This window comes from Manacus vitellinus, unplaced genomic scaffold (genome assembly GCF_001715985.3).
Source record: "Manacus vitellinus isolate BGI_N305 unplaced genomic scaffold, ASM171598v3 scaffold_43_pilon, whole genome shotgun sequence".
Classification (NCBI taxonomy): domain Eukaryota; kingdom Metazoa; phylum Chordata; class Aves; order Passeriformes; family Pipridae; genus Manacus; species Manacus vitellinus.
Genome location: NW_021940560.1, coordinates 115,869 through 137,289, shown reverse-complemented (window position 1 = coordinate 137,289; position 21,421 = coordinate 115,869). Strand labels below are relative to the sequence as shown.

Genomic DNA, 21,421 nt, shown 5'->3' with positions numbered 1-21,421 from the left:
TATGTCATAGACAAGAACTTAAACTATGAGCTATGGAAAGGCCAAGAGATACAGAAAATCACTTGGTTTAAATTGGCACAATCCATGAGGAGGATGTGGTTAATGTTCACCATGCACCTGAAAAGGACCAATGGGAAACACTACAAAAAACAGGGACGACAAAACAGTACACCTGTACTTCCATTCAACTAGTATGTACTGTACTGAGCAAAATTTAAGGACTTCTAAAACAAGCTAAGACTCTAAAAAGAAATCAAAGAAACTAGAATTCTTAGTATCAAATGATAACTCCAAAGTAATAAGACTCTCATGCCACAGTATGAGGACAATAATCATAGAATGGTTTGGGTTGGAAGGGACCTTAAAGTTCACTTCTTCCTTTAAAACCTACACAAGTTTACTGATCTCAAAAAAGCCTTCAATAAAAGCATGTACGGAGTTTCCCAAATCAAATGCTGTATACTCATATCCTGGTGAAACACATCACTCTTCCTTAGGAAAAACATTAACTCTCTATATCCTAATACCCTCTGTTTGTGAAAACAGTAAGACATTTCTTACCTTGGGCCTGGAGCTTTCTCAAAAGCTTTGCATCGGCGTTGTCCAGGAATTCCGTGCTGCCAACGTTCGGCGGTCGGCCCTTGCGGCGCCTTGTCCGTGACTCCTCCCTGGAGTGCTGTCTGTCTGGGTTTGGTGGTCGTCCTCTACGCCCTTCCATCGCTCTGATCCGGGGAATGACCTCCTCTTCTTTCAGAAGACACCACTGCACACCCTTTTAATCAACACATTTCACAGAGAGGTATTATAAACACAGATTGAAAAAAAAAGACAAATAATTCTAAGACACTTGAGAACATGAACAGCAAGAGACTTCTCCCCCCCCCCAGTAAGTTATAGATAGAAAATATGTGAGAGCTGTGATATCCTATTTGGGTAGGACAACGCTTTGATGATGCACAGAAGCTATATATTGAGAGGCTATCACTCAGAACTTTGTAAACTGTACCACTATGAAAGATTTTGAAGACTATTCAATGACATACAAAGTTATTACCTAGTAGGTATGCCATTACTATGTTATTTTTAATTATTTCTGATCAAGTCAAATTGCTCAACCCTTTTTAAAAGGTGCAATGGATTCTTATTTTGTGAACTCAAAACCAAGTATTCTGCTTTCACATAATCTACTGCTCAACATGAATGAAAAAATGTGTCAAGCCGAGTTGCTGTCTTTCAACTGAGTGTTTACAGAAATTCCGACATACATAACAAGCAAATGCAGTAATGTATTTTCAAATACTGCTTTCAAGTGGCATAGATCTCAACAACTGAGTTGAAAAAACAGACGCATTTCAATCTTGAAGTTTTAGCACAACTGAGTTCTCTCCTCATCCATTGTAAATTTATTTGTGCCAACTTGAAGCAATCAATGTTTGTAACTTTTAAGCATCCATGTATCTGAACTAAAAATTCAGATACAGATATATTTATTCTCTAACTAAATAAAGTATGCAGCAGTACATTCCACTCTTGCTCTCACTGTTCTTACCAGAGTATTTTGTGGAATCACAAAAGAAGCTACTGAAATACTTTGTTCATAAAAATACCCAAGTTAATCCTCACGTAGAAATAGCTTTACATTAATTGATTACTGAAAAGTAGTTTATTGCCCCTACTGAGCAAAACAGCGCAGTCTAGCTGATCCTGTTTGATTGAACATCCATATTTCAAAATTGTAACATCTTTTACCATTTCCCCAAGTTTTTGAGAAGCACAGGGAAAAATATGTAAGCTAAGTATCCTTTGGGACTTCTCCATAACTTGCCTTAAAAAGATCTGCAGATTTCAAAAATGCCTGCTAAAGCTGGTAACTTAGAAACTCATTAAATATCAGTTCAGAAAAAATACATTTGGAATGCTTAAGTTTTCATATTTATATGTACATAAACATTAACATCAAATCTGCTGTACCATAACATAAATGATTTTTGCTTATCCTGGCAATTTGTCTTTAATTAGTTGTGCTCATTCTTCACAGTTACAAAAGTTTAACATAACTTCAGTAAAAGCATTAGTTTGCTAATGAAACATTCAGGTTTCAAGGGAGTTATCAGTATCTGCAAAGATACCTTTTTTAAGTCTCAATACTCCCAGTTAAGACCATCCCAAGAGTACATGTCACACTTGGTCTGCAAACATTTCAAAGGGCTTTGTTATTAGTTATGTTCTGAAAATGCACTGCTCAGAACCATGACCTATCTTTACTGTGTACGGCATCATGCATCACCCCTAAGGACTTTTCAATCCAAAATATTTACCTCTAACACTTAACCATAAGTTCTCTTACTATCTTTTAAGAGTATTACTCAGGTGTAACTTTGATTTCCCTGCCTGGTACTTGAATTAAAATTTATCACAGGTTCAGTTTATTGAGGTAGCTTCAATACTGTAGTTATTCACCTACACCAACTTCCAGCCTAGAAAATCTTATTCCATAAAAAACAGATGCCAGGAGAGGGGAGACAAAACAAAAATCAGAGGAAAGGAGAAGTAGCCATAATTCAAGAAGTACTTTAGAACCTGCAATGGAAATCGCTCTTGCTCTGTATTTGTATGTCCCGTGGTTACTGACACTAATGATAATAAATACACAGAAAAGGAAGGCAAGAGGTCTGCAAGATCGTCAGTGCCAGAGACCACATATTACGTGTATTACATTTTCCTAATGCCACCTAAAAGAGAAACTAGAGGCTGTCAAATGAAGGTAGTAGCAAGTTCAATAGGCAAAAGGAGCAGGTGTTTCAGGGAATGGGGAGAAGACTGTTTAATGCCCTGACAAAGGACATTGTGCATGCACAACTTTCCACAAGTTTAAGAGAGGACAAGACAAAAATAGTCCAGAACAAAGCCATTAAGGGTTAAGCAAGAGGTGACTGACCATCTACATTTTGTGCTCAGACATCTTTTAAAATCTAACTCAAAATACATTTCTATTAAAAAAACGTACAATCTAATACTCTGTGTGTATTTTCAATATTCCAAAGAAAAATATGGGGGTTGAGCCCTAATATAGGAGAATCACAGGCCTCCATAAAATCTAAGCTTTGCCACTCAAACATTAGAAAAATAATGGGAATTACACTGTGAAATGTTGTATTTTATTGCTGAAACTAATCAAAACAAGAACTGCATTCAATTTCTCACCTTTGAGCATCTACCATGTACTGCAACACCGTGCTGAATCAGGACATTTACCAAAAAGGCACCAGACAAGTACATGTGGAAGCAGAATCAAGCTCAAATCCTGCTACCCAAAATAATGAACAAAACCATAGGCACTTTACATGAAGCAAAAATCCACAATAATTTCAGATTAGATTTGCGAGGAAAAATTAACAACAAAGCTTTCTAAAATGAATTGCAGAACTCAGAATAGGACAAACATTCCTATCCATATTATCTAAACTCATGAGGACCTGTGTCCTCTTTAGCACCCCAAATCACATTCACAGTAATAATCTTTCTAAATCACAGCAGTTTAAAGCTTCCAGGTCCTGTCACTGAATTTTCACATTTGCCAACCACCACTTCACCAAACTTCAAATGTTCTTCTAACCCTACTCTTTCAAGGCCCACTTCTGCCAGATCTGCTTCTCTGTTACAGCATTTAATTGCTCTTTGAATAACCTGTAATATCTGGTTGCTTGCGTACCATGAGTAACAAACACAGGCACTATCAGAAGCAGGTAATCCACATATTTTTGGCTTGCTATAGGTAATTCTTCAGTATAACTGATTTAGCCTTAAGATAATTTTCTTCACATCTTGTTCCATCTTAGAGTTCTCTGAAACTTACCCCATCCCTCTGGATACTGCATATCTCGAAAGATGACAGAAATGTAAAACAAAGAAAAGGAAGAATAACCACAAAAGGCTGTACAGAATAATCAAAACTACCACAAATGCAGATATAAAATTTCTGGAATCACCTCCAGATATCCATGAAGATATGACTGTCCCATATTATTTTGAAGTTGGACAATTCAAAAAACTGCAGTAAAAAGGGTGCAAATTCTTTTCATGAAGTATCAGTATCACATACTGTTTTGCTGGGTGCATATTATCAGTCTGAGTGCAGCTCCTATGTTTACATTATAAACTTTTCATTCATACATAAAATGTAAAGACATTTTAGCACAGCTGACACAGCTGCCCTCAGTCTCTTTTTCTAAAAAAAAAACTTTTCCTTTGTTTACCCAAGTCTCAGTAGAACCTAGCACAAACTCTATCAGTAGAAACTACAGTTTATGTGCAGCAACTTAACGTTCACCCTGCCAGCCCTGCCAGTAGAAATCTGCCCCTCTCACTGCCTTCACTCTCAAGTTTTATAGATCACAGTTCAACTCATGAATTAAAGGGAGAAGAAACAGATAACTAGAGAAGGGGACAACACTAATGAAGTAATATGGGCAAGAGACACAAAAAGGTAACAGGGTAAAAAGTGAGCAGATACATTATGTTCACAGTACAAAGAATTATTTCACTCAAACAATTCAGGTACGAAATGAAGTTCACAACTACAGGAACTCGTAACTGCTGTTTTCTGAAGGCCAAACACAAAACAAGTTTAGCAATGTTTTACCCTGTAAGCCAGGAATCAGTAAGCACCACCTAGAAGTAGCTGCTTACTGTGAACTCAGTCTTCAATGCTTTCAAATTTATACCATGCAAACATTAATATTTCTACATGGTATCACAAGGACATAAAGCTTAACTAGAGCCTGAATTCAAGACTTGCTGAGAGTTAGTAACATGTTCAGAACGCTTTTCTTTTAAAGAAGCAAATATATTCACTGACAGAAGTCCAAAAACCTTTGGTGCGCATCCTGAAGAAATGGCAACATGGCCAAAATTCAGTAACACAGCATGGCACAAACACAGTAACACAATTTCCCTAAACTTCTAGTTTTACTTATCCTTGTGTGGTTTATCTACACACAGTCTAACAGTTCTACCACTGTAAAGCGTAGCTGGGATAGCCCTGCATTCCTTTCCTTAAGTCTCAGGATGCTCAGTCAGTGTTCTTGATAAGGACACACTTGCATATAAACATGCATTTTACACATATATACAAACACACATACACATATATAAATCATGCACATGAACACATGAGAAGAGTGGGATTTAACGCATACATATAAACTACTATTGATAGAGCTTGTCCACAGTAAAGGAAGACATAAAGGTTTAAGTCAGGAATATCTGCACACTAAGATAGAATAGGTAGCTCAGAGTTTCTGTACCAGCCCAATCCAGGATCAGAGCTGATCATTAAAGAGTGTGAATTCCTGCTCCCTCCAAACAAAAGCACTGAAGGGAACAGCTTTCAACACTGCCTTGGGTCCAGCTCTCAGCATCTCAATCTCGCTACTATTAAAGAAACACGCATAAGTTTTAGAAATAATTAGCTAAAAACAGGCAATGCTTCAGATTGCAGCAAAAATTACTTCACCTACACTTAAGTTAATGCTCCTTGGATCAAAGACTTTACTTTTTAAAAAGTGGATACCTGCGGTCCATCTCTGGCTTCATAGAAGTCACCCACTCCTATTTTTGCACTGAAGCTGAAATTGTCCCTTGAGATATCCATTATTCCATTTCTGCTGAGATACTGAAAAAATCACATATTTTTCCACTTCAGCTTGTAAATAATTACAACCCAGCTTTGACGTACAGCTAACTTTGTGAGTGTAATGTTTTGCACATTCTGTCAAAGGGATATGCATTTATAAGAGTTCAAATCAGTAACAGACCGAGATACATTACACCTCATATCACAGGAAATAAATATCGTTACTGGAGAGAAAAAAATTGCACTTTTTAACTGCAGGCATGCTTAGTAGCATTAGAACAGAGAAGTTAAAAAATGAATGTACCTTTACTACTTCAGGATACTGTCTCAGCTTCTTTCCACAAGGTGCAAAATATGCTACTTCTCCTTGAAGACGACCACCAAAGTTTCTGATTCGGGTTTCTCTTTGCCAGCTGGAGTAATATGAAATAGTTGCATACAACAACACACTTTTAAAAAAGTACTTCATGTCAACTTAAGAATTTTACAAAAAAAAGAGAAGAGGAGAATGTGACTAGAGTATCGCAAATCAGACAAAATCAGAAAATTTTATTATGTAGATTATCCAAACCGACTATATATGGATTTACTTATATCAAGCTACTTACATATTACCAGATTTTAAATGGCTTAGAACTATACTTCAGGGAGTTATTTGGAGTCTATATTGACTCAGATCTAGCAATCACGATTAATTTCCAGTGGCAAAACTGCTAAGAGACAGGTCATGTTTGCAAAATAGCAAATTTAATGCACAAAAATTAACACACAAGATATGTTGACCCAGTCACTGGAAGTCGGAAATCTAAATTGTTGAAGCCCTTTCCTTATTATTCAGCCTCAAAAATTTTTCAACTGTCATTTCTTTACCAATTGACTTTTGAAGGTATTATCTCCCTTTAAGGCAAGGCAAGTACATACACGACCTACCCATATTCGAGAGGAACGCGCAGCTCCCGTTCATCCGCTACTCTTCGTTTTTTTGAAATACCTGAAACAGAACTTCTGATTAACACCTAACAGAACTTACAAAATGAAAACATTCCTAAAATGTACCTTTTATGTTTGTATTCCCAAAACAAAAGATAAATAATTTGTTTCATTCTAGGCATTATGTACCTCAATTACTAAGAAAAATCACTGCAGCTGTTCTCCTTTTGAAATACATTTTCCTCTAAGTTTCCTGTAACCTCTTTCTCTGGAATTGTGAACAGAAAAACCTAACTATTCTATACTTAACGACTCGCTTTGCTTGGTGCTCTCGTGTATTGCTAAAATAATTCCTTGCATACCTCTTTTTCTAGACTAGACTATACATGATTTTTTTCAGTACAGAGGATGCAAATGAAAACACTTGAAAGATCCATACATTCTAATAGGTTCAGTCTTCTTAGAGTACTGTGCATAGACAGCAGCTACCTGCCAAATGCAGAAAATTTTCAGGACTATTTCAGCTTTTCCAAGTACAAACAGATGTTGTGTTTGGTGCTAGTGGAGAGACTGAATCAATATCACAGAGACAATTACCAAATGTGGGGTTTTTAGTGTGAGCCAAAGGCTGGTCCTTTTCTCAGGCCTCTCAGACAGCTGTAGGACATGAACTATGTACACAGAACAACTTCTGGAAGATGCACTTCTCAAAAAGATAGTTTGGACCTTGTGTCAAAAATGTGCCACATCTCTTCCCTGAGTGAGTTCCATTATCAAACTGAAGCCCTGGTTCCAAGCTCCTACAGCCGGGAGTGTCACACCAGGCCAGGGCACAGCTCCAGGTGAGATGCCAGTAGCTGCTTCCAGGTAGTGCAAAGAGTCCTCTAGATAAGCACTGAGGAGCTGCCCGTGCTTGGGTGCCAAGCTTTAGGCACAGGTCTGCACTCAACCTCCCCCCCCCGAATATTGCGTTACTGCAAACGATCCCAGGGGAGGGAGGGAGGGAGGGACAGAGGGAGGCTTCTCTTCCGAACACAAGTGACATGAAAAATGAGCTGTCCAATGCAAAACAACACAGCGAAGAGACCACAAGACCTCTTCAGTGACTGACCAACTCTAGGTAAAATGGACACAAACATCTGTTGGTGTGTTATGGTGATTCTTATTAGGTGATTCTTAGGTGAGTACTATTACATCTAAAACAAGGACACAAAACTAACATATTCTACCTCCTACCCCTGTAAACAGACAAAAATCTGCTATCAGTCTTTTCAAAGCAACATAAGTTAACACAGAGCCCTGAACTTTGTAAGTTAACAATTTGGACTACTTCTAATCCATGGGAAATCTTTTACTGACTGTACAATTAACAGGTCTGTTTCTGGGGAAAATATGAAGTAAATCACATTATGCTGCTTCAAATCTAATGCCCTTGATGACATGGAATGAAATTCCTATTCCACCGAATCCAAACATAAAAACCTATTTATAAGTGCATGTCCTCATTTAAAAATCTACTTATATGCATGTTGATTAAACATCAAGTTTCTAATTCATGCAATTTCATTGTTACCATGCAAATTAACAAGTGTGACTTTCAAAAATGCATTCTTTACTGTAGTCATAGTAATTAGTAAATCTTACAAATTAGTCACCAAATAAAGAATTTTAAACACTAGGTAACATCAGGCAAATGCTAAATGTACTTTTCATGAACCTTTCAAAAATAAGTCCTTGCAAAAAACCATAAACTCTAATGAGAATTTTTAAATAATAATGAATAAAGTTATACTCTGACAAAATACAGTTACAAAATTTGTCAAGGAAGGGGCAAAAACAGAAGATTCAGAATGCCTCCTATAATGCCCAGAAATTACAAATAAATAAGAATAACTAGTTTAGAATAAAACAGTAAATAACAAAGACTAAATAACGAAGAGTTTTAATGTAATAAATATTGACTCTGGCTATTTCATCCTACCTTCTGTCAAATAATTACATGAGCTAAAATGTCCTGGTCTAAGTGTAATGTTCTAGTCTGGAGAACCTGCAATTCTGCTGACTCACTTTAATGTCTGCTACAAACACCCATGAAACAATCACGGAGTCAATCAGCTGAGCTGAGGTTGGAAGGGACGAAGTGTCAAAAGACACTTGGTTCAACCTTTCATGGGAAAGGGAGTCTGGCTGAGACTATCTTGTCCCCTGACCAACTGGCACCTGAAAATATCCAGTGAGGGGGCCTCTGACACATCCCTGGGGAGGCTGTTCACTGAATAATTGTTCTTATGGTAAAAATCTTCCTTCTTGAGATATCACTTGATACCAGCACCTGGACTACTACTGTAACCCCTTTTACAACACATGCACTCAGCTGATACAGGTACTATAAGAGAAGACATGGAGATACCACAGTGGGCACTTGGCGGGAGGGCGGCGGGCGCTGTCCCGAGGAACACCGCCGGCTGCGACTCGGGACATAAGGCAGCTGGAGCCGAGCTGGGGGACTTTGCTACTTGGAGATTGAGCGGGGTGGAATGAGCTGCAAGACCAATGGAAGAGCTCTTCACAGAGGATGACGTTTTATTCAGTTTCAGTGGAGTTTTTTCTCCCTCAGTGTCTGTATCCGATTCATCTTGGTCTTTATCATCCTCATCATCTTCCTCCTCAGACCCTTCTGTATCTGACTCAGAATTACTGTCAGACTCTGTTTAAAAAAAAGTGTGGCAAAAGGCACATTATGACTTGATAACTACTGGAAAGTACATTAAATTCTAACACTTGAAAAGTCATTTGTCTTATTATGTATGTTTTTAATAACACCTCTTGACTATAAATAGAAGGTTATAATTAACTACCTAAACTTTACAATTACTACAACTATGACAGCATAAAGTAATTCTGCATAATAATGCACTGTTCTTTTGAATGGGAAGAGATGAGTGACAGAAGCTGCAGTCTGTTCACCCCAGAATGAGCTGTAGCTAAATCATTCTGTTAGCCAGGCAATAGCTGGGCACTATCCCAAGAAGGGCATTTCACAGGGTGTGAAATCCATCGTGAAGAGGAAGAAAACAACAGAACTGGGTACAGGTTGAGAGGTGTCAGAATTGGAAGTACAGCGATCCGGGCAAAGGAAGAGTTACAATCAAGGATACACAGGGTAAGGGACTAAAGATGGGCTGCACTGTGAGAGAAAAAGATTTGTACAGGGTATGTGGATGAGAGGGAAAGAGAATAATGAAGGTGGAGACTGGACCCAAGGGATATCAGCTCACAGGGGAGAAAGGAGTAACTGTGAATACAACAACTCTTTAAAACAGTCCTTGCTTTTGTTTAAGAGCCTTTAAAATAACAGTCTGGACTGCAGCCCTTAGAACTGTCCAAGTTCTTGCTCATGGACTACTGTGCTCCTGAATGAGGCGTAGAAACACGCTTTTCTTGCCACTCTTGACAATTTGAAGGCCTTTGTTTAGTCCCTCTCTGGTTAGGGAAGCCTAAGCTCTGCCTGCCAGAATCATTAACCACCAACCAGACAATTTCCATCCCATCCTGAGCACCTTGTCACATCAGCAGGACATGAGCTACAGGCCAGGTGACCTATGTGGAAGGCAGGACTCTGACAGCCTTTCCAGAAGGCTGTGGAGCCACCTTACTAGGGCAGCTGACCAAGTATCAAAACACTCCAAACATGATTTTGGGTGTGATATAATGGGGATGGGGAGATGTGCTCATTTCAAGGATATAGGTAGGACAGTGTGGGCCATGATGGCCAAATATTTCCTACCCCTATTTTAAAATATAGTGGGAAATGCATGTTTTCAAAACTCAAAAAATAAACTTTTTGCTTTTCCTATTAAAAAGGTTAAACCACCTGATTGGCTATCATCAGAATCATCATCTTCATCGTCCTCATCTTCATCTTCATCATCGTCGTCATCATCATTTGAGTCGTCAGAGTCTTTACTGCTGGGGGCATCTGAGTCTACCCCTCTGAACTGCTCCACCACCAGTTTTGCAGAGTGGAGGCGGTGTTGTGGTTTTACTGCATTTACTGCATTATTGCTGACTGGTTTATCCTTTCCTGAACCAGGTAACACAGGAGAGGTAGAGGGCATAACAGGTGTCCGGTTACCAGCTGGTTTTTTCCCACATGCACTCAAGTTTACTGGCAAAGAAAAGGGGGCACTACTAGAAATGGCTACGCTTTCATTGCTCTTGGTCTGGGGTTTCGGTTTCGTAGTGAGTGCAAGAGGAGCCTCCTGGATGACGCTCTGAATAACTCCATTGGGTTGGTGATTACCTAAAAGTGCATTTGTCAGGAATGGGTTAGAATGGTTGTTTTCCAAGGATGTCAGTTTTTGATGAGCTGGTGAACCTGATGTTGATTTAGGGCTTGACAAAGCTGCGATAACCTTCTTCAGGTTCTTAGATGATTCCTGTTTCTTTAGCTGTGCTGCTGGGAATGTCTGTTTATATTGTTCCTAAAGAAATAAGAAGACAGGAATAAAATGTGGAGGTGTTTGGTTTTCTTTAGTATTCAGGCAGGTGAACACTAGGAAATTCTAAACATCTGCTAAGCTATTTTCAGTACGTCAAAAGCAGGCTACACAGAAGAGATGAGTAACCACAAGTTACACAAATCTTGCATGATTTTCACTGTAAATCAAGTAGGAAAAGACAAATTGAAATCAAGACTAAGTTGATCCAAATTATGTAGGGAATATTTCTCACATGCTATATTGCTCTAGACAGTGACTTTCATAAATATATTAAGTCTCTTGAAAATAGTAATTTTTAGAAAGAGACTACTCTTGTGTACCAGCATAGGAAAACCCCCACTTACTACTTATTTCTGTATATAATAATATCATTAGTGAATGTAAAACTACCTTTAATAATTTTTTCATTTAAAAGCGCAACATAATGCATTTTTAAACACTAATAGCCACAATACCAGCAGAAAGCTAACAGAAGACTCTTGGCATAGAAAAATTTTATTAAAAAAATAAACGGGGTGGGGAGAAGGCATTAGTCATAACTGCTGTGATATACTAATTTTTTAACTGAAAAAGTAGTTCTTCAAGGTTTGCCAGGTAAAACTTAATCAGTAGTGGCTCAGAAATGCACGTAAAGCTTACACTGTCTTTAGTCTAAAGACTCTTACAAAGAAAAAGACCTCACATCATCTTTGATGGAAAACATAATAAAATGGATAAAGATGGTATCTTTTCAATCAATTTTTAAAAATAAAGTCAAGCGTAATACATTCTGGAACTTACTAACATTTAAAACTGAATCTGAAATTATGAAAACCTCCAAAATAAATATTCACACAATGCATACCTCCAGTACATCTTTTAGAGAAATCAAACCACTAAATGAGGATCACCAGCTAAAGAGCACCTGGGATAGTGGAAGGTGTCCCTGCCCATGGCAGGGGATGGGACTGGATGGTCTTTAGGCATCTTCAAACCCAAACCCAAGCTGGGATTCTAAGAATCTACGGAAACAGCCCTACTGATTTTTAATAGCTATCAGCGCGTAAATATCTGTCTTTAAAGAGCAAACAAAACTCGAGGTTACATGGAGCATTTTTTTAAGAAAGGCTTTCAACTTCTTTTTTTTAAATCATAATTAAAACAGGTAATTTTAATTACTTTGACTTAAAACTGTCCAACTTGAAATGAAGTGAAGCTGCGCTTACAATACTAGATACATGAAGCATTAAATCAACATTCTCACTGAAACTAGAAGCACAGGAAAAATATCCAGGCCACACGATTTATCCATGAGTACTTTCCTTATTTTGATACCGATTTTAGCTGCACATTGTCCTTAAGAGATGCATGACCCACACAATCTAATTAATTTACACGATTCAGAAATCCAGATTAACTTTAAAAGCACATAAAAACTTCATGATTATGAAAAAATATACACTTATAATTTTAACACATTGTATTTAAAAGAGCTTGACAGCACAATGTTCCATCTTGTTAAGCAAGTAACACAGATCACAAATAATCAAAACATTCACTCACCCGTTTTGATCTGACATCGCTGGTCAAAGAGAGAGATTCTTCAGAGGTATTTTTATTCCCTGCTTTGAGTAGATCAGGGGAAGGAACTATGAGTTTTAAATAGGTTTCCTTTTTGGCTTGATGTACCAAAGACAAAGGTTTCACATTAGGAACCAATCCTGTAGACTGTATTACACTTGTGTGTTTGTTCACAGATTCCTCCTTTGCCTGAGAGCTTTGGAAAATAAACGGAAGCTGCTGTGACAAAACCTGAGGCTGCTTCTGCTGGGACTGGAATGATGAGTGAGTCTGGGAATCAGACACAAGAGGTATCTGCTGGTGTGTTCTTTTTTCTTGAGACTTTTCATGTGTTTTTTGTCCGTCAGTTTTCGTATCTGTTACATCACTATGCATTAGCACCTGCAAAATATGTATTTTTGACTGTTCACTATAGAAGTTAAAAATCCTTTGATAAAAACAATGCATATGATCAGTCTCCATGAAACAATTATACTATTCTAGGCAGAGAATCAACAATAATAATTTTTAAATCAGTCTTGTAATATATTTATTGTTCAGTTAGGTTTTTTCCCCCAGATAGTTTCAGCATGTGCAGACAATGCTTACTAGAGAAGGAGTATTAAACCATGGTTGTTCTAAATGTATTTTTGACTGTAAACCTAACAGGATACAAAAAAATTCAAATCTTCTCATTCTGCTGCCTACCAGGGAAAGTAACCATTCTAGTAGGAAAAAACCAACTGCTGAAGCAATATCCATAAAGATATATTTGCAATGCACTATTAACACACAGTACTTAATTTCTTTGTATTTCCTATTTTACAACAGACATAAGAGTCTACCAGCTCTTAAACTCCTAGCCTGTAAAGAACAGCAATACATAGACATGCTCACACACAAAGGAAGCAAAAAAAAACATAAACAGAAAACTCTGAAGCAAACCTAAAAAAAGTATTCTTAGCATTTATTAACATGCAGTTAAATATTGCTTGCTATGTTTTCACAGACGGGAACAGTCAGTTTGTCACAAACAGCCTGTAGTGACAGGACTGTGAGCAGAAGGATGGGGTGTTACACCTACCTTGTTCTTGCTTTTGTGGTGTGCTTCGTTTTCAGAATCAGATTCATCATCTTCACTCTCTTCAGCACTCTGGTCCTCCTCCTCCTCTTCATCCTCCTCTAGGTCATCCGAGTCACTGCTACTTATGCCTTCACTTGAGGTGTCTGAAGAGGAGCCCGAATCACTGTCACTGTTACTAGAGCTTTCCACTGCTTTTTTTCTAGGTTTCTACCAGAGAGATGAATTCTCTGTTAATGGTTCAGCTTTAATTTGCTACATAATCTTATTATTACACATAATCTTTGGAACAAAGAACAGTGAGACTTTGGACTACAGTGATCTGCTGTCCTTAAAAGAGAAAGTGTTTCACAAGATGATGAAAATTAAAAACTGGTCACAAAGTTCCACTGCAGTATTTTTCTGACCACACACAGTTGGCATCACTACATTTCAAAGCAATACATCAAATTAAGGCCTGGTCACGGATAGTGTATCAGAGCATCACAATGACATCTATCTCCCACACTGTTATGCTCAACAGACATACCATGATACGCCACAAATATACCGTGATGAGTGAGGATCCCACACAGTGTTAAAGTCACTTTTCGGACACATTTTTGGTTTATCACTGTTACGTACAACCCTTTGAATCATCACATACACACACAAGACAAAAGAAACTGGATGAGAACTTATAACTACAACTTTGATGATCAATGCTTCTATCAACTGAGAAGTTGTTTTTCAAACACTACAGGCAAAAAAATTCACGGAATACAAGTTACTATCAGACTGCACTTGAGGATTCCCCAAGATACACACAACAGGACTAGAATTCAATTCAGGAAGAAAATATTGCACAAAATGTAACTCTTTAGATTTTCATCAACTGTAAAAAGCAGTTTGGATCAGCTTTGCCTTCTTTAAAAAAAAAACCCTAAAAATTTATTTTTACATTTTTTTAGATATCATCCTCAAAAGGAAACTACAACTAAGGAGATGACTGAGGAAGTCAGAAAATGAATACTAAAAAAACAAAATCCTAAAGAAAGGAACATTTAGAGAAGTATAGCTAAAATGTTTTAAAATAAACCATACCTTTTAGAAGAAGAGGCAAGAGCTGTTATATTTGAAATTTAGAAATGTAACATCATTTGTACAAAGCCCAGCAAAAAATACTCCCATATGCCCCCTTACTTATTCCTCTGACTTCAATTCCTGCCATGGCTTCACTCTAGCACACTGAAATAAAAATACAGATTTTTTGGGGGGGGGGGTGGTGGAGTGTGTTAATCCTCCTCATGATGGAATTCTCATTTAGAGTATTTTCTATGTTTTCATTGGAAAGCTTGTTCAAATCATTACATTTACAAATACCAATTACCTCCAAGTTTCAGAGGAAAGAAGTTACAAATGTCAGCATTACAAATGTCGAGTAAGACTAGGAAGAACCACCTCCACTTCAGTATTAGAAAATTTACAAATAGAACTTAGGAAACAAAACCATTGAGAACCTGAAACTTATCTGCTCCAGACAGAAAACTTAAATGTTAAGATACAGAGTAAAACACTCTCAAGAAAGCTACTTGTCCATCTAGTCCATCATCTTACAGCAACTCAGTATTTAATCAAGTGAAACTGGAGTCTAAAATCAGTGCCCACATCAAAAGAAAGTCTATCAATCGTACAGAATTTACATTTCAAGACAAATGGTTGCACAAAGGAGAAGATAGCAATGCTGACAAGCATGCTGACTGAAATTTCAAAAGAAAAAAAATAAAAACAGGCAAAGAGAGGAAGAACCCAAAACATTTTGCGCTCGGAAAGAACGCTTAAAAATGCTACTGTTTGCAGAACACTTCTGTCAATTTTTGTCTGAATCTTCAGTTTCTTTCTGTGTATTTACCTTATCTTTGATTTTGTCAGCCCTGGTGTCCAGAAGCTGAACTTTACTTTGCTCCTGGTTGTATTTGCGCCCTCCTGCTCCTGAGGTCACAGCTTTCCCTTGTCCTGTTGACGTTGCAATGCTCGTGGAGAGCACAGACGTGCTGACAGCAGACACTGCAGTGGTACTGCTCCCATTCAGTGATCCATTTACACCTGAAGATGACAGATTCACAAAGTGACACTTAAATAAATCTGAAGTAGCAGATACTTTCTTTGAGATGCTCCAGTCACACTAACCTAGCTTCCATAAACACATAACAACATACTAGATTACTTACAGGTTACTCCCCACATATACCAAAAATTTGTTATCCAAGTGTCATTTCAATTTGGAGTTAGTTTAAACATACAGAACACCCATGATTTAAAGGACAAACACAATTAATGCTGTAAGAGATGCGGGGTGGGGGGAGGGGGGAGAAAAAAATCTGAAATTGTCCATTTTCAAGTCATAGAATCATAGAATATGCTGAGTTGGAAGGGACCTGTCAGGACCATCAAGTCCAACTCCAGACTCCACACAGGACAACTTAAGTTAAACCACAGATCTAAGAGCTCTGTCCAAATGAGCCTGTTCACCCTCTCTGTGAACGTTTTCCAACACCCACATGAACTCTCCACTGCAGCTTTATACCATTTTGTGTCCTCTCATCAGACACCTGAGAGCTGAGACCCAGCACCTCCTTCTCCACCCCCATCATGAGGAAGCCACAGAGAGCACTGAGGTCATCCTCAGCCTCTTCTCCTCTAAGCTGAGCAGACCTAGTATCAAACACCAAACCAATGTATCTCACATCTTCCAAAGGCGTGCAATACCACATAAATACTGAAGAGTAAGAACATGCTGTCCTGGGGCTCTTTTCAGCAATACCCTGCAGCCACAGCAATCTCTCCCTCCGTGCTCCCCACAAACAAGGCCTGGGGCCTACTTCAGACGTGTACAGGAACAGGAGTCACTCTGCAAGGCCTCCTAAAGAAACTGCAAACGTTAAAAGGAAACCTTTCCCTACTACTCAGTCACAGACACACTATCTAAGGAAGAAGAGGGAGGGAAATATTAGCAAAAGAGTATTTTGTTATTGAAAGCTCACACCTGTATGCCTCATGCTTAGCTAACAGGATCAATTTTTATAGAACTGTTTACAAGTGGGAAGAATGATCAAAGGTAAAGCTCAAATTCCAACTTCTGCATGTGCAGAAGTTCAACATGATTATTCCCTCTACAATTGCAGCCATTACCTTTGTCTGTACTGCTCCGACTACTTTTTCCCGTAGTTCTCGAGTGGAATGAAGCAGGATCATGATTCTGTGCAGCAGGTGCAAACAGTGGTGGAATTCCCAAGAGTGGTGGGAAAAAAGCTGCCCCGGGACGAGAGTGCGTGTCTGCTGTTCGCCACCACTCTGCACCACAAAGGAAACGAAAACAAACTTCAGTTGTTTAAACAGTGTATTTCAATATTTCAGTAAGTACATTGCATATACGTATATATGCATATATATAATATGTGCATGTATATATATATGCATTCATATAGATATCAAGAGAGATAGAGAGCAAGCAAGCAGATTTATTAAATCTAGAGGTAAAACACAACAGTTTGGAACTTCTCAAACGACACACACATTTCCTGCAGCAACTCTGGTCTTAAGGCATTAAAGCCATCAGCTTTATTTATATGCATTCTGAAAAAAAATACGAGAGAAAAAAAACAACACAGCTAGATGAACTGGATTGTAAAAATTACAGGTAAAACCTAAGCATAGGTGGAGCTGTGCATACTTTAAACAGTAAGGAGAGTGAATCTAATGCAGAAAGGAAAAAAGAAGTGAAAAGGAAAAAGAAAACAGGAAGTGACCAGAAAGAAGTGAAAAGAGAGTTTATTTGAGCTGCTGCACACCTGGAAGGTTGGGAAAGGGCAGAAGAGAAGAGAGCAAGCACAGTATAGCAAGTCAGGACGTGTTCATAAGTTAGGACAAGGCAAGAATTCATAATAATATAGATGAGAGACAAAAAACAAAGGACCAGAAATTCTATAATCCTGATAAAGGAAACTTCATAGGAGTTTCACAGTTAAACTTCAATTTTTGAGATAGCCTGGACATGGGGATGGAAGACAAAGCATGGAATTCCCAGATATAAAAGCATACATAACCAGGAGAACAGAACAGCAGGAATTCATTTGCCCTTAACTGCACTGATGCTAACTATGGCAGGTGATGTGTACAGTATTTCCTTATATTTTTGACCCGAGTTTGAATGCACTGTATTTCAGTTCTACATTTGTTGAATGTAGTTCAAATGTCTTTAACATCAGCTTGTAAATTATCACCAAAAAACCCCTCAAAACCCACCACAACCACCCAAACCTCATTTCTGTATCTTCTTCCACAATGCTTCCTCTCACAGACAACAGTGGTGATTCTTAATGATGCTGATGAGCAACACTGCATTGCAAGGTTTCATAATACTTTGAAGACTTGAGATTGTTCATCATCTTTCTTCATCACACAAAAAAAAAAGAGTTGGTAACTTTACACTATATTACACATTACTATGGCCTTATAAAAAGATGCACTGTGTGCTAGCTAAGCCATTATCTAATGTGTCCAGAAAAGAGAAGCCATCCATTTTTAAATACACATTTCAAAACATGGAAGAAATAAAGAAAAAATGGAAACCAAGTCTTGTAATAACAAACAGAATTGTAATGGCATTTTCCCGCTTTCTGACTGGATGAAAACACTAACAGTCTGTTTAGCAATTAATTCTATTAGTTCCTTAATTTTTCCTATTAAATTTGCTCTTCAAGTTACTAACTTACCTCAGACATGCTCCACACAACTAAGACTCATATTAAACCTCACTCCTTAACATTCTTGCCTTACTTCAAATAGGTTAAATATTTTTGAGCTCAGCTTTTGAAATTCTACTAGCCACTGCACAGATAATGATTGAGAGCGTTACTCCAAAGGGCAACGTACATTTCAACAATGCCAGTCTCTTAGTAACAAGGAATGATAACTGTGAATGCCTTTGTTAATATTAATGAACTTCATGGTGCAATACAAGCTTTTCAAAAGAGCTAAAAAGGAATAAATACTTAAATAAACACAAAGTATCAATGTGCCAATCAGCAGAAATACCAAAATAATGTGGTATTTAAGGGAATTCCACCTTACACAACAAATCTGAGAACTGCTTGGGGTGACAGAAATTACTGTGTACTTTCCTCCTCTCTCTGTTGTCTTTTAATCTTTACAGTGGTAGCAAAGTTTGCGTTCTACATGCCTCCCAACACCAGTAAGTCTTCCTAACTCCCTGTATGCCTGATTCCAAACTACTTATGTGAGTGATTTCCTAGTACTGGTCTCTCAGTGTAAAAAGCTGCAAAGCATGGAAAAGGCTGGAAATGGTTTATACATACATAAGTAACATCACCCAGTCCAACACTGGTTTGAAAAACAAAAGCCTTCATACAAATAGAGAAACATCAAAAAACTCTTCATTTAAATGAAAGGCACTGCATATCTCAGTAAAGCACCTCAAAAACACAAGGCATTTTAATAAACTCCAAATATGCTCTCACAGAACCAAACACACAAGGACTTAACTCATTCTTCAACTTTCCTTCATAAATCATAGGCTAAAAGATGCTAGACTTGGACTAATTTTCAAAAAAAAAAAAAATTAGAAAGGGATTGATAAAACTGCACACTACTGAGAAAGATGATACATAATTTAGGCACAAACACTGGTGATGATTAACTCTGAAGAGGTAAGAATATAATGAACACACACAGAGCACAGCCCCCCCTAAGCTGCATTTTAAAAAGTATCCATAACATGGCAACTCTCATAGACACAAAACACTGAACTATGATTCTCATATGAGAAAAAGCTGTTGATTTATATTCTTTCAAAGTTGCTAACATTCTTGTGAGGGTGAATTTAAACCTCTTTCTCGAGTCAATTTACTTTTCCAATGTGTCTTCTTATTTTCAGCAATGGGTGAACAAGAAGAAAGAAAGTAAAGTTCCTGTTTACTTGATTAGAATGCTTTAATTATTCAGCAACTAGTCTGTATTAACCAATTAAACTAACAGTAGGTGATATATTCCATAATGGTTTCACACAGGTGCTTTGTCTTTTTGACCTGGGAATATGCCAAAATAATTTATTTGTAGTCTAATCTCCCTGGCAAAGCATAGACTGCCAGTCCTAACTCACCATGTATTGTGGGGACTTGATAGAATATGTAATCAAATTTATTGCAGAAACTACTAAGTAGACTATTGATTGCTGTAAAGAAAATAAAGAGATATACTCGAATTAAAAGAATCTCTCTAATCTAATGCATAGATTAAGATGCCTTTACCTTCTCTTAGTAAGAATAATTGCTCATTCTTAAAAAAATTATTTTATTAGATACTAGAGAAATGCATTTTTAAATTTTAAGATAATTTAATTATCAGACTGAGATTGGACAGACATTCTTGGGGTTTTTTTAAATATCACAGAAGCGAAGAACACCTCAGTTTAGGAACAGGCTAAAATATTAGTCTACCTTGGCTTCAGAGTAGCTTGTACATTCAGGAATCTTCAACTTCAGTGATGGGTCATTCACGGGAAAAGTCTTTGGCTGGCTGACAGCATAAACACCTCTGTGGGATTTCTCTAGGACAGCCTATACCTTTTCTGAGTGGATACAACAGTAACCACAGTGCACTGTGTCAGCACAGAAACAGATATACTCAGAAATAAAACTGATGGGACAGCACAGAGTGAGTTACATTCCAGCTTGGTTTTAGGAAGACAAAGTGTCTTTGACAAAATATATATGTTCTAAAGCATCAGATGCAGCCAGGCAAAGGATCTGACCATCAAAAAAATGAATCCTGAGAATTACTATCAGGCTTTATGACCATTAGCCACCAGACAGAACTGAAACCTTTTTTTTAAAATAAAGGTTGAGAATAGAATTTTTCAGTGTCCTTTACTGAAGAAGTACTGGGATTTTCTAGTGAAGACCAAAGCTGACAGTTGAGGATCTTTATTACATGATTCATCTCTTCGGTCTTACTGAATTTTGGCAGACCAAACATATGTCTTATGTATACATGCAATGTTACGGGACATACAAAATTACATCCTGTAGTATCTACAAAGCAAAAGCAGCAAGGAGAGGTAAAGGAGTCACAGAAATCCTCAGGGTGGAACTGCACATTTATAGCCACACGCTAATGAACTCCTGCTACATTCTGGGGACCACCACTGAGAACCAATTCAAATAGCACAGGCTAATGAACACAGCCAAAAATGCTTTTGGAGCTGCATTTGCAGTGGAGGACTGAAAAATATGATACGTCGTTATTTATTCATTAAGAGTTTTAGTCAAGAATTCTTCTGACTGATTTTAGAGAAATTAAAATAAACAGGTGAGACATAACTCTAGCTACACAGACATTCTTGTTCCTACTTTTCTTCCCGGGGCAGCTGCAAATGAATACGTGCAGGATGTAGGAGGGAACTTGGAATCTACTCACTCTGTACTACAAGGCAGAAGATTTTTTCAATTTGTAGAATATACTTTTGCTCACTCTACTGCAAGAACCAAGTTTGTTCTGAAAGCAGTGGATTACCATGAATTTAAGATGAAAAAACTTCTATTTACAATATATGTCATAAGAATCAGTAAAACCCAGGCTAACAAAAAGAATGTTCTCAAAAAAAAATCATCTCTTCAAAAGTGAAGAGAGAAGCAGCAGGGAAGAGTTATTTACCATTTCTTGTTCTGTGGATGA

At 37.7% G+C, this 21,421-nt stretch overlaps 1 protein-coding gene across 9 annotated transcripts in view; it reads right to left on the bottom strand.

Annotated features, from left to right (window-relative positions):
• BAZ2B (bromodomain adjacent to zinc finger domain 2B) overlaps positions 1 to 21,421 on the bottom strand; it is an 86,129-nt gene that overhangs the window by 33,060 nt on the left and 31,648 nt on the right. For 5 of the 9 annotated variants that reach the window (XM_018078861.1, XM_018078865.1, XM_018078862.1 and 2 more), the window contains exons 4-13: positions 16,859 to 17,020; positions 15,579 to 15,772; positions 13,691 to 13,897; positions 12,610 to 13,008; positions 10,440 to 11,049; positions 8,976 to 9,272; positions 6,566 to 6,626; positions 5,940 to 6,048; positions 5,573 to 5,674; positions 562 to 772 (exon numbers count right to left, since the gene is read on the bottom strand). In XM_018078861.1, the coding sequence (XP_017934350.1) occupies positions 562 to 772; positions 5,573 to 5,674; positions 5,940 to 6,048; positions 6,566 to 6,626; positions 8,976 to 9,272; positions 10,440 to 11,049; positions 12,610 to 13,008; positions 13,691 to 13,897; positions 15,579 to 15,772; positions 16,859 to 17,020 (2,352 nt within the window). The remainder of the gene's footprint in view (positions 1 to 561; positions 773 to 5,572; positions 5,675 to 5,939; positions 6,049 to 6,565; positions 6,627 to 8,975; positions 9,273 to 10,439; positions 11,050 to 12,609; positions 13,009 to 13,690; positions 13,898 to 15,578; positions 15,773 to 16,858; positions 17,021 to 21,421) is intronic. The other 4 variants (XM_018078864.1, XM_018078867.1, XM_018078868.1 and 1 more) reach the window with 2 other exon arrangements.